General features: G+C 42.4%; 1 protein-coding gene and 1 pseudogene across 1 annotated transcript; one reads left to right on the top strand and one right to left on the bottom strand.

The window, feature by feature from the left end:
* Nucleotides 1-2,151: 2,151 nt before the first annotated feature.
* Nucleotides 2,152-8,099, bottom strand: TTC32 (tetratricopeptide repeat domain 32). Its single transcript, XM_004696052.2, has 3 exons — nucleotides 7,817-8,099; nucleotides 3,465-3,631; nucleotides 2,152-2,754 (listed from the first exon to the last, which is right to left on the bottom strand). The coding sequence occupies exons 1-3, from the start codon at nucleotides 7,966-7,968 to the stop codon at nucleotides 2,627-2,629; spliced, it is 447 nt and encodes a 148-aa protein (XP_004696109.1). The 5' UTR covers nucleotides 7,969-8,099; the 3' UTR covers nucleotides 2,152-2,626.
* Nucleotides 8,100-11,894: 3,795 nt separating this feature from the next.
* Nucleotides 11,895-12,032, top strand: LOC115868317 (annotated as a pseudogene).
* Nucleotides 12,033-12,641: the final 609 nt, after the last annotated feature.

Here is a 12,641-nt window from a genome sequence, read left to right as displayed (position 1 = left end):
AAGCAGTCTCCTAAATGGTATGGAAAATGAGCATAATGGACTTTTATGCGAGTCCAATATGTGGAGCATTTACCTTCAAGTTGTTTATTACTTCTGTAAACTCGACTGCTATATTTTGTGAGAATTATTTGGGTATCCTGGATTGAAAGCGAATTCATATTTTTTCCAATAAAAAGTAATGCAAACCTTTTTTCCCCTCTCTTTTTCATATAATGGCATTTCACTTTGTGGAAAGGTTTTCAAGGATGAACTAAAACCACTAAGTGAGGTATCGGTGTAAGTGAGTGAAACTTGCATTGTTCAGGGGGCCGCATCTGGCAGTTTGTGGACATACTGCAAACAGCATGTGTGGATGCGGGCTTCGTTTGTGGGGGGTGAGAAGACTGAAGCATGTAATTCCCACTGAGGAGGACTTAAAGATGTGCAAAACGACAGGGCCAGGATCAGGGCAGAGTCACGCTGGGGGGCCAGCGAGCCACCGGCAGACAGACAACCCAGGAACGTCAGTGGGAAAGACCCTGAAGGCACATGCCAGGTGCACGAGCTAGATTATTTCACCATCTCATGCTGACGGAAACAAATGCGGAAAATGTGCTCTTTTAAAAATATTTCCAGGAACTTGAGAAAATAAATGCCTGGGTTCCTAGTCTGCAAGTGGTGATTTTGAACCTCCCCACACCCCCACCAGCCCCATCTCTAGAAAAGGATGAAGTCATTTTGAATAATAAAATCCAGCAGGCCAAGAGAAATTTTTCTTAACACGTTTTTATTTTTTCATCTTACATCTGATCCCAGGCAAGAGTAAAGAGATGAGTGTGAGCCAAAAGAAAATAAAGTGATTAAAGTATTGGATTTTCTGGGCGGAATAGCTTTAAGTTCTCCCAAGGTCCAGGGAGCTTTAAAAAGAGAAAAGGAAAGGGGGGGGGGGCAGTTGTCTTAAGGATTCTTCAACATTTTACAGCAACTTTATTAATTCCTTTAAAGACATTTCCAACAAATGGAAAGATAAATCATGCTGGGAAATGTGAATACTTCGAGAAATCTAGACTGTTTTCAGACCATCAAACTTAATTTCCTCTTACTATACATACACCTGCAGCCCAAAGTCTTCAAGTACTTGCCAGGCATTATTTATTAACTACAAGCAGGGCGGTTCCATATTTTTTCCTGCTTCATGAGATCATTTAAACTAAAAGAAAAAAATTAGGATTCACGATGGGGAATACCTGACGCGGCTTCGGAAGGTCCTCCGAGCCTGCCTGTGGGAGACACATTCCGGGCAAACAGATGTTCCCCCAAGTCAGGTCACCTCCATCCATCCCCACAAGCCCCCCACTGCAGTCATAAACTAGCGTGAGCCCTCCAGAGAAGCAGGCTCAGGTCTTTGAAAGACAAATCACAAGAACAAGGTCGCGCTGAGCGTGCATGGCCAGCTGGGGCTTGTGTTTCAAGTTCTTTCCCATTCTCGATAGCGAAACCCTAACTGTCCCAGTATTTTGTGACACCCGAATAAAAGCCGTCTTTTAAAAGCTTCGTATCCACTGAGGGCTTTTCATCGTTCCTCTGTCCATTCCCACTCAACCCCCAATGCATTATTACAGAGTTTTAAATAGTGTTTGCCTTGGAGTACGTATTCAGCAAATTTTAATATTACATATAGTCGTTCAGAAAAATGAAACTATTTTCAATATTTAAATATTAGCCTGTCGGCGATGAGTTTTAAAGAAAAGAGTAAGGTAAATTATTTTGACATGCTTTCTCGGATACATATATGGTCTATTCACATAGAAAACATTTTTTGTAAGCCCAAAGGTCATATGTCTCTATCTTCTCACTAAACTTATGGCCATCGATTCAGTTCTGACTGAGTTATATAAAATATCTTGTTCTCCAAGTGAATGCCCAGGGGAGAAGTAAGTGGGAAAGGATTGGTTCGAAACTGAAAGAATTCAGGGGAACAGAACAATGAAGTGCATCGAAGCATGACTGGCTCTGGATCAGAAATAAGAATCTGTACAGTTTGAGAACAACTGTGGAAACAAGACTGGACAGGATCTAGATGGCATTACAGAACTATTATCAAGTATCACAATGCCATTATTTTAAGAAACTGCCTTTGTTCTTAGAAGACGTAAATTGAAAACATTCAGGTGAAGCTTTGCAGATCTCTATAATTTATTTTCAAGTACTTCAGCAAAAAGCAGCTACATATTTAAATTACAAAAGGAAAGGCAAGTATGATACAATGTCAACTATCAAATTTCGTAAGTGAAGCGCTTACAGGCATTTGTTGTATTTTTCTCTCACTTTTTCTGTAAATGTAAAATGTTTACAAGAAAAAATTGGCAAAAATAAATGTTTCACTGAATACATCATACATTCCTTTAAGTATTTTCTTAATAGTCATTCATAATTATACATTGGCATCACATATGCTTATAAAAAGCATATCTAGTTAGCAAATATTTCCTATATTTGAAACTACCTCACATTATTTACCTTTCAGTGCTAATGTATGAATATTGTTATCTGACATATAAATCAAAATAGGTTACTACCTATGCTAAATCTGAAACAATTGGATGCAGGCATAAGGATCAATTAAGTTAAAAATTTCAGTACTTTTTCAATAATTTCTTCTTTGTTTTTCTTCTTTGTCAAGAAGAGTTTGTTTTAAACTCAAAACGGCATCATGAAATCCAGGATTTATGTGTAATGTTTTCTTGAAATCTTCCAAAGCCTCATCAAAATATCCTGTACAAGAATCCAGAGAGAGAGGAAAGGCCTTGAGTATTTCTCTTACTCACTCACAGCAGTTTGGATACATAACATGTTGCTTCTATACTTACTGAACTCCCAACTATGCTTTTAGTAAAGAAAAAAACTTCTTTTAATAATTATGTCTGTCACAGTAATTCTATGTGCCTTTAGACAAAAATGGCTAAAATAGGTTATGGGTTTATTTTTAGAGATTTAACACCTGAGCAGCCAAAATCATGATCAACCATCAACAAAATTCGATCATGTGGTTTACAAAATAGCAGCTGAAATTGGAAAACAGGGAGTTATTTTTCTTCTTCACTCTTTAAATGAGAGGAAAGAGTAACTGGAGACCCTCGAATTCAAGGATGTGAAACCCTTTCGTTAAGTATTGTCTCAGGTGTCTTCCGAGATGGTAAGTGAGAAGTTTCACAGGTGCATTACCCTCATTTCGCAGCTGGGAACGCACAGGCACAGGTAATGGGGTCGTGCTTCCCAGCGGCCAGGTCCAATTCCCACCCAGCATGTGCTGTGCCGCCGAGGGAAAGCCTAAAATAAACTCAGGCCCACTTCCTTTGTTACAGAATCTCAGCGAAAATGTCATGTAACTGAAGGACTTGATGATTAGCACCCTCATAACATCAGAGCTCTAAAACACGGTCAAGGGCAACGGCAAAGGAGAAGGAAAACGACCAGCACCTTACCTAGCCTGTACAGTACCAGCCCTCGGTTGTAATACGGAACTTCAAAATTGGGCTGGGCGGCTATGGCAGATGTGTAGTCGTCCATGGCTTCGTGAAACTCAACCCTCAAGTACTTGATTTGCCCCCTGTTGTTATACGCAGTAGCCAAATCCTCAGGGCAGCATTTGCTTTAAACAGAAAGTTCGAGTTAAAAACACCATGTTACCAAATTTATCTCGTTTCCTCTTTCAGTCTCCTTGGAGGACTGGCAAGCTGTAATATGTAGGACCAACATCGAAAACCCAAGTGATAGCTGTTAACAAAGAGCACAGAGGAAGCCATGCCAACCGCATCTACGTGTGCGGGAGAGTCCGGTCAATCACGCTGTGCAGCAGACTGGAAGCCCTGCTCAACGCCGAGGAGATGACCCGTGTGGCTGGTGTTACGAGGACTGTCTGTTTTCTCATCACACACCAGCAGAGACAGGTCTGACACATGATGAGCAAGGAAGGAAAACCAGCCCAAAGGTCAGGTTTGCTGTGGAAATGTCATAAAGTGAATTACCAGTTTTATTTCAGTCAATTTGCTGACGGGCTATTTCAAGCCAAAACGATCATGAACAGCTGGCTCCTATAAAGACATATTGCTTTCAGGCTTATGAATTGCACAAACGAAGGTATACTTGTGACAAGGCTGCACTGTGTGAAGTGACATGAAGCAATGAGATTTGGAGTCATTTTCCCCTAACAAAGAAATAGGCGAGTTAGATTTAGGAGAAACGTCAGCATGTGGATCCCAGGGCATGCTCTCTAGGGATGGCTCCTGTGGGCATCTTCCCCAAGGCCAGGAAACTTCCCACTGGGTGACGGAGGCGGTTCACAGCGGAGGCCTGTGTGTCCACATAAGGACCAGGCTCAGCCCACGGAGCTCTGCCTGCACAAGCACTCTCCCTGAAGCTCTGACCAGACATGACTCAACAGTCACAGCCAAAGGACTGTCCTTTGCAGAGGGCAAACCATCTTCACAGGAGAACATTCTAGGTTCTGTTCTGCATCAGAGCTGGTTCGGCTTGTCTTTCTTTTGATCTCACTCACTGCCATCGACTCGATGCTCGCTCAGAGCCACCCACCGTGGGTCTCCAAGACTGTAAAATGTTTACAGGAGTAGAATGCCTCGTCTTTCTCATGCGGACCTGCTAGTGGCTTTGAACTGCGATCAGATTATGCTAATGTATCTATGGTCTCTTTGCTATACCCCTTAATGCAAAGCAGTGCTTAGAACAGTGGTTCTCAACCTGTGGGTCGCGACCCCCTTGGGGATGGAACGACCCTTTCACAGGGGTTGCCCAATTCATAACAGTAGCAAAATGACAGTGATGAAATAGCAATGCAAATAATTTTATGGTTAGGGGGGGGCACCACAACATGAGGAACTGCATTAAAGGGTCGCGGCATGAGGAAGGTTGAGAACCACTGGCTCAGAAGTTACTTGTGACAGCACACATGCAAAGCCACTTGTTTAACTTCCTTATCCTTGTCCTTAAAGATGGGAGTACCCACTGCGCCCTAAGGAGGCTACTCACAGCCCAGGGTCTGTCTCCTTCAGGCCAAGTTCACTAAGGAACAGGGCAAGGGCAGAATAGCTGCAACTCGCGACCGTTTCTGTTCTGTGAACCACAACTGCGGTGCAAGGAGGCTTCTGGGTGCCGCTGGCCCCACAGTAAAGGCGTAGAACACGGGAGCGGATGCGCCCCACAGCTAGCTGCAAAGTCTTCATACCAGCTGTGCTGCTGCCCAGGGCCGAATCAGAAGGAAAATCAGCCGTGCTACTCTCACAAGATTTTAGTCATTATATGTCTCATCACCTGAACTTAGACACTCCTATATTCAGAGGATAAAATGTCAGAGTTAGAAATCCATAAATTGAAAGCACTACCTCTCACTCTGACATTTTGTTTCATAATTTAAAAGACATAGGTTAACAATTTAAGAAGAAATTGTAATCCTGAGTTTGTGTAATGAAAGTACTTAGTAGAATGGAATTTAACCTAGTTATCTATTCAAATATAGACTTTCAGCATTTTAACCCCAACCCTAAAAAGGAAATTATGTTCATGCTCAGATAAAGTTTTCAATGAGAAGAAAATGTTATAAACCATGCAGAAGGAAAGCTGTTCACAGACTGCAAATAATGTTCCACAATGTTTCAATGAGCCAATATTTCAAATGTATTTTCAAACTCTAAAAGATTATTTAAGGGAGAAAAAAAAAGGATGGACTTGGCAGAATTCTGTTTTAATCCACTAGCTCCCAGACGAGTTTCAGAAGTATAAGCAAATTGAGGGTTTTACAGGTGCAAAACTGAGGCTGTGAAAGTTACCAGCCTGTGGCACAGCCAGGGCTGCAGCTTAAACATGCTGACCTCCCTTCTATTAAACCACAGCAGATGGTCTTCCCTGGGCTGGAGAGGGGCGGAAATCATACTTGCTAGAAACAGGCCCTGTGCCCTTGGTTGAGATGGACAAAGAAGCACAGTAAGACTGCAAAGCACCAAGATGCCAGTTGCTGATGACTGTTTTTGAAATCCACTAAGTCTACTCTTAAAATAGACTTATCCTAGAAACAAAGGTAGAAACTAATTTTTCTATGTTTACTATTCTCTCACTCACACACGGAAGTAAGTAGGAATTATAGACTTTTACAGGTGCACACAAACCTATAATTCTGGTGTATTACTAAAATACGAAAGCATTTTATTTTCCTGGTTTAATTCCACAAGGATAAGTATAAGAATCCAATCACTAACCTAATATTGGGCAAGGCCAGATGTTCAAAATCACCAGCAACTCCGCAGAGAAGGACGAGGGCTGTGGGCAGTCTGGGAAACCCACACGGGCAGTTCTACCCTGTCCTATGAGTTGGAATGGATTTGAGGGCACTGAGTTTGGCTGGTTGGTTATATGTTCATTTTCAATACAAAGCTGGCATTGCTTTAAAAAAAAATCTTCATAGGGAGAGGATGACTGTCGCGAAGGTTGTACCTTCAATCTCCCAGTGTTTTCTGTCACCCTTTGCCCATCAGCCAGCACAACAAAGGCAAATATGAACTAACGCCAAATGCTACACATTCAGGCTTAGCCCCAAGATGTTATAGGCAGACACGTTTTCCCTTAGGCTAGTTAACATGACAAAAAGTGGCACCCAGACAACAGTGGCTCCCACAAAGTCCTCCCTAAGAGGAAAATTGATAACAGATACTTGCTTCGATTTGGGGGTTTTCTTACACTAAAAAAAATTCCTGGCCAAAAGTATTCCTGCTAGCATTTTGCCCTCACCGAAAGTTGCAAGTCCTCTTTTTTTCCTCTTAATATCCAGCCCTGCTGAATGTGAATTTCAAAAAACAAGGCTGAGTGGAGGGCAGAGGCCACCTCATGACCAGCTGGATCTCAGTAAAGGAGGGAGGGCAGGGTTCCATCGATGGATCACGTCAAGATCAACCAATTCAATCGTCCACATTTCTCCCGCCTCCTCTCCTTATACACCTCATTGTATGAGCTTCTCCAACCCATTTGCTTTTTTCCAGATTCAAAATCGTCTCCTGACACATGCATACGGAGTAACTGTCCAGCATAAAACTTATGTGCAAATTTCGAAATCTGGATTATTTTTAACAGTAGTCCTGAAATATTACATTTTAACCCAACTAAGCCCCAAGATTTAACCAGCAATTCACAAACAATAGAGACATTGGACCACCTGAAATGATCAGAGGGAGGTGCTGCAGTGCTTCCAAAACATGGGACACAGGGCTTAATCAACAAATAAACACATCCGCACACAAGGCAGGAGCTGGCTGAGGCGTCCAGCTTAAAAGAAACCTAATGTGCATCCTGATTTGAACCAAGGCTAAAAACAAACAGAAAGCAAACAAAAATTCACCTTTTGGGTCAATCAGAAAGGTTCCACCAGCGACTAGCTATTTGAACTTCAGGAATTACCTAAGGACAATGGTGTAGTTATACCTTTTTTCTAATACTGTCCTCTCTAATATTTTTTCCATTAATAACAATGGGCGTGGGAGTTGTGTTTTTGCTGCGCGTCTCGGATCGTTACGAACACGGGTGGGGAAGCCCTAATCACGCGGTGGGTCTGTATCCGGACATATGTAACGGCGGCGGGCGGCGGGCGGCGGCGGCCGCGCCCGCACCGCAGGCCCCGCTCACGGCTTCTCTGGGGCTCTCGGCCCCTCCGGCCGTAGAGCGGGCACCCGAACAGCTGCGCCTGCGCTCTGCGCCCCGGCAGGTGGCCAAGGCGCTAGATCAACTCGGTGCGCACGCGCGGGAGGGCGGCAGCCTCCGGGGGCGCGGTCGTTACCTTCCGGGACCCGCTCTTCCTGAGGCTGGCCGGTCGCGCTGGCAGATGTACGCGGAGTACAGCGCCTCGGCCTCGGCATATTCGCCCTTCTCGAAATGCGCGTGGGCGAGCGGGAGGGTCGCCTGGCCTCCGAGGCCCCGCTGCCCGTCCATAGCGGGGCCAGGTCCCGCTTTCGGGGTTGAATGTGGGTGCTTTTCAGAGCGACGGCAGGTGGGACCACAAGGGCACTTCCGCGCCCGGACTTTAGGCGGCGAGCGTGACCAGCGCGCGCGAAGGGCGGGCTGGGCCTTCCGAGGACCCGTGGTCTCGCGAGACTGGAGGTCGGCGGGGGACCGCGAGATCGGGCGCGGCTGGAGAGCTCCGCGTAGACAGGCGGCGAAGGTGCCGTTCTGTTGTTTCCGTTGGTCCTGCCTACCTTGTGTCCCAGGAAAACAGCCCGCCCGGGCCCCAAGCTGGTTTCCAAGCTCAGTGGACCAGAATGTGCGGAAATGGAAAGAACTTTTGTTGGTTTTGTGAAGTTTATTGGCCAGTGTCCGCCTTTAGAAGGGACCGCGTTCCATGGGGTCTGAGCAGGCTGCGGCTACCCCCGCATGCCGTTATGTTCCCTCACCCTAGGTCGGAATCCGGTCGGCCACCAATGGCTCCAAGACCAGGGGGCCAAGTGCCTGATCCTTGTGCAATTGTGAAAAGGACCACTCAAGCCGCGTGTTGTGTCCATAGTCGGATCGATACTTGTTGATTTACATTTCCCAGTTGTGTATGCAATGGGGAACATTAATAGCAATGATGTTAGCACAATACGTTTAATTCAAATAAAAATTGGTTTTTTTAAAAAATATGTTAACTATGCACCACGTGCCTGTGGTGGTTTCTTAGGGCCTCTCCCTGTTTTACTAGAAAGTTACTTGAATCAGTTACTGTTTTATGCCTAGAATGCTTGAATGTGTTTCCTTCAGAAAACATGGAGATAAGAGAGATGTTTGGGAATATTTGCATGAAAAAGACAAGAGCTTTCTTTATCCTAGTGCTTTTATTAGATTTCATTATTTACTTTTTTACAGCCCCTGAAATACAGTATATTATTTAAAAAACAAAATATGACAGTATAAAAATAAAAGTAATTTCTGGTGCTAGAAAATGGATAGGTTACTATAAGAAAGGCCAGATGCAGATCCCAAATAGGCTTTTATCATTAATACTAGGTTTACCACCATTTCTTACATACCTATCATACATGTCAAATTGACAAGTGAATGAAATCACACATTTTCTTTTAAAAACGACTATTTATAAACAACTACTGTATACATTAGTAACTTATTAAAAAATATACTAACAAAATTTGTTTAATTTTTTTTAATTTGTAATATTTAACACAGCATTCGAGAAACTGGGTTCAATGTTGCTTGGGTCAGTCTTTATGACAATCGCCGCTGCATTATTTGTCTGCAGATTTAATGTGTACTTTCTAAGAGTTTTTTTACTATATTATGGAAGTAATGCTTTCATGAATGAAACCAGTTTACTGGGATTAATACTCAAATTTAAATTCACATCAAATTGACACGTATCCATAGATATAGGTATACCACACAGAATTTCAAGATTAGAAGGCTGAGAAGAAAATGAATTTGTGTATCTATTTGTCTCATTAAATGGAGAAAAGTCAGCATAAATGGTAGGGGGTAAATGTAAACAGTTTCTGTAGGTTTCATTGAAGAAACTGAAATGCATCAAAATGACACATCCTGTAAACTTGTTAAAAGCATTTCATGCAACACGAGGAAAGGACAGATTCTTCGAGTATTGAGAGAACCCATTAACTATTTGGAGAATACATGCATGATTTCTACTTGACTGAATACTTTTACTCCAGAAGAGTGAGATTAATTAGATTCCAAAAAGCTATTAGAGAAAGTAGACAGGTGTTGGCTCTGTTCCTTGGGCATGTGTTAAAAGCTCCAAACTTTAGTGCTGCTGTTTAATGCCCAAGGATATGCCAGTCTACCCTCAGTCTCAGGCTAAAGGCAATTGGCTGGAGCTTCTTGGATCAGCAAACCTACCTCCCAAATGAAGTGCACCTGCTCCTCTAGCATGGCTCCTGCCCCAAAGCACTCGGCTTCACTTGCTCGATAGGCCAAGAAGTCCACTGTTCTGTCTCATGCTCTAGCTCTTGGGTCTGCTGCTACCGCTCATCTGGTGTCACAGCTTTCTGTCCCTCGATAGAGGGGGCTCAGTGCACAGGTCGCCCTCCACCTGATGCTGGATCCCTGTTATGCTTCTCAGGTGGCACCTTTTAAACCCAGTAAGATAGCAAAATTGACCTATCACCACATTTTGAGTTGCAAGTTTTTACAACTATAATGCACCCTGTTAATAATCACAACTGGATCATATAATCCTATCAACTTCTCTACCGCCTCTTAGCCACACTGATCAGGGAAAGAGGAACTACACCAAACTGCATAGGCCCATGCAGTTTTTTGTTTATCTTCTTAGTGGGAGTTACAAAGAGCCATATCAAGTAAATCATTGGGGACTGGCCTTTGCTCAGTAGTTCCTTTGTATATTTGTCAAGTAAACCACTGAACCACAACAAAGGCAGCAGTGGGTCACCACTGGAGCAAGTTTCAGTCTTTGAGACACTGACAGTAACTATAACCACAACAAAGCTCAAACCCACATCAACTACTGACTAGAATGGTTTAAACTTCTAACACTAAAGAGGATGAGGAGTGTCTTCAGGTTTGAGTGTTTTTTAAAAGTTCTGTTTCTCCCTACTTGGTGACAAACATCCAGTCAAAATGTATACAGCAAACAAAGCAAGAAAAAGAAAGCACAGAACCAAAGACAGCCCAGATGTTGGAACTATTAATAACACACAAACCTAATTTCAACAGAGAAGCAAATAACAAAGCACAATATCAGAGTGAAGAACACCTTCGATGGAATACTTACAGCAGACTGGAAAGAATCAGTGAGGAAAGAATGAATCAGTGATCTTGAAGATAAGTCGATAGATCTTACTGAGACAAAAACCTGAAAGAAAACAGTATCCAAGGATTGTGAGACAACACCAAATAGTCTACTAGATGTGCAGCTGGAGTCCCTGAAGACTAAGAATATACTGCAGAAGAATTGCTTAAAGATATAATGGTTACTAATTTTCCAAAATTAACAAGTCAAACCACAAATCCAGGAAGTTCAGATAACCCAAAGGAGCATAAATACCTCACACACACACACCACAAAGTTGCACTGCTGAACACCAATGAAGAGGTTTAAAGGCAGCTAATAATAAGAAACAGGGATTACAGAGGAAAAGGTAATCGCTGATGTGATAATCAGCTATTGTGTCAATCTGGCTGGGCCGGAATGTTCAGTACCTGGCAGTTGAGGCCTCCCCATGAGATGTAGCATAATGTAAATAACTCCATGATGGAATCCTCTGGGAGCAACCAGGCCATTATGGAGGATTAGACAGAGCCCAGTTGTAACTGGAAGTACATTCACTGGAGGTGTGACATACCACTATTTAAGCAGACTCTGTGGGAAGATTTGTCTCTTCTGTCTCAGCAACCTCCACTTTGGACTTAAGCCAGCAGCCTGCTGTATCGCTTGCTAACCCTGGGAGTTATCAGCAATATTGCCCATCAACTTTGGATTCATTAGACTCTGCAGACAAGACCCAGACTTGCTCACCTTGGATTCATCTGTGTCTACCTCCACCAACCTGAGGCTTTCCTGTTTCTGGGTTCATCTTCTTGCTTTATCTGCCCTGGCAGCTATGAGTCAAGGAAAGCTTCCAGTTTTAAATGAACATCTGACAGACTTGAACCGCACTAGACTTATATATCTCTACAACTGCGTGAGCCACTTTCTTGATATAAATGTCTTTGGATACGCATACAAGCAGTGCTGGTTTTGCTGCTGGTTTTGCTTCTCTAGAAAACCCAGCCTAACAGCAGATTTCTCATTAGAACCTACGCAAGTTGTAGAAAAAAAATCTGTAAAATCTAGAAGAAAAATGTAAGCCAAAACTTTTATTCCCAGTGAAAACATTCAAAAGTGAATGCGAATCGCTTCTCGGCCTTTTGGCTAAGATCAAGTGCAGTATCAAAAGTGAAGGTGAAAAACAAAGTTTTTGAACAAAGGCTGAAAGAATGCATTGCATCCAACTTTATACAAACATTCCTGGTTGAGCTAATGATGCCAAGAAATAAATTATGCCAAGTATTCCAATAAGAAAGATTCCTCTCTTGCACAGGCTTTTCCAGACAATAGAAAACATTTTTCAGAGGTTTTATGATGTTAACATTACCTAGGAGCCAAAACCCAGCAAGGAGAGTACCATTAAAATTACATTTGAAAAATGATAAACCAAACTCATAAACATGATTACAAAAATTCTAAGCAAAATATTACCAAATTGAAACCAACAAAATATAAAAAGGATAATACCTCATGATCAGGTGGATTTTATTCCAGGAATGCAAGGCCAGTTTAACTTTACAAGGAAAAAGTACAATTCTTTGCACTAGCAAATTAAGAGGGGAGAAAAATCTCAATAGATGTGAAATGAACATTTTAATAACATTTACATCACATTTTTCATAAAGGTTCCTGGCAAACTACTCAAAGGGAAGTTTTATTGCTATAAAAATATATATAACACATTTTTCTTTACTTTTTTTTTCTGTCATTATTTTCCTCATTTTATTTATTTTTAAATCAATTTATTGGGGCTCATAAAATTCATCACAATACATAGATCAATTGTGTAAAGCACATCTATACATTTGTTGCCCTCATCATTCCCAAAATT

Source organism: Echinops telfairi, unplaced genomic scaffold (assembly GCF_000313985.2).
Source record: "Echinops telfairi isolate 266 unplaced genomic scaffold, ASM31398v2 ScPeMD7_9;HRSCAF=40, whole genome shotgun sequence".
Taxonomy (NCBI): domain Eukaryota; kingdom Metazoa; phylum Chordata; class Mammalia; order Afrosoricida; family Tenrecidae; genus Echinops; species Echinops telfairi.
The sequence above is the reverse complement of the archived record's forward strand: the minus strand, read 5'-3'. Positions and strand labels throughout refer to the sequence as shown.

Bases quoted from the DNA above. Each gene is read 5' to 3' on its own strand.
- TTC32 (XM_004696052.2), bottom strand. From the start codon at position 7,968: ATGGACGGGCAGCGGGGCCTCGGAGGCCAGGCGACCCTCCCGCTCGCC. The intron at 3,632-7,816 runs GTAACGACCGCG...TTCTGTTTAAAG, and splicing joins GGAAGAGCGGGTCCCGGAAG to CAAATGCTGCCCTGAGGATT. The intron at 2,755-3,464 runs GTAAGGTGCTGG...ATTCTTGTACAG, and splicing joins GCTGGTACTGTACAGGCTAG to GATATTTTGATGAGGCTTTG.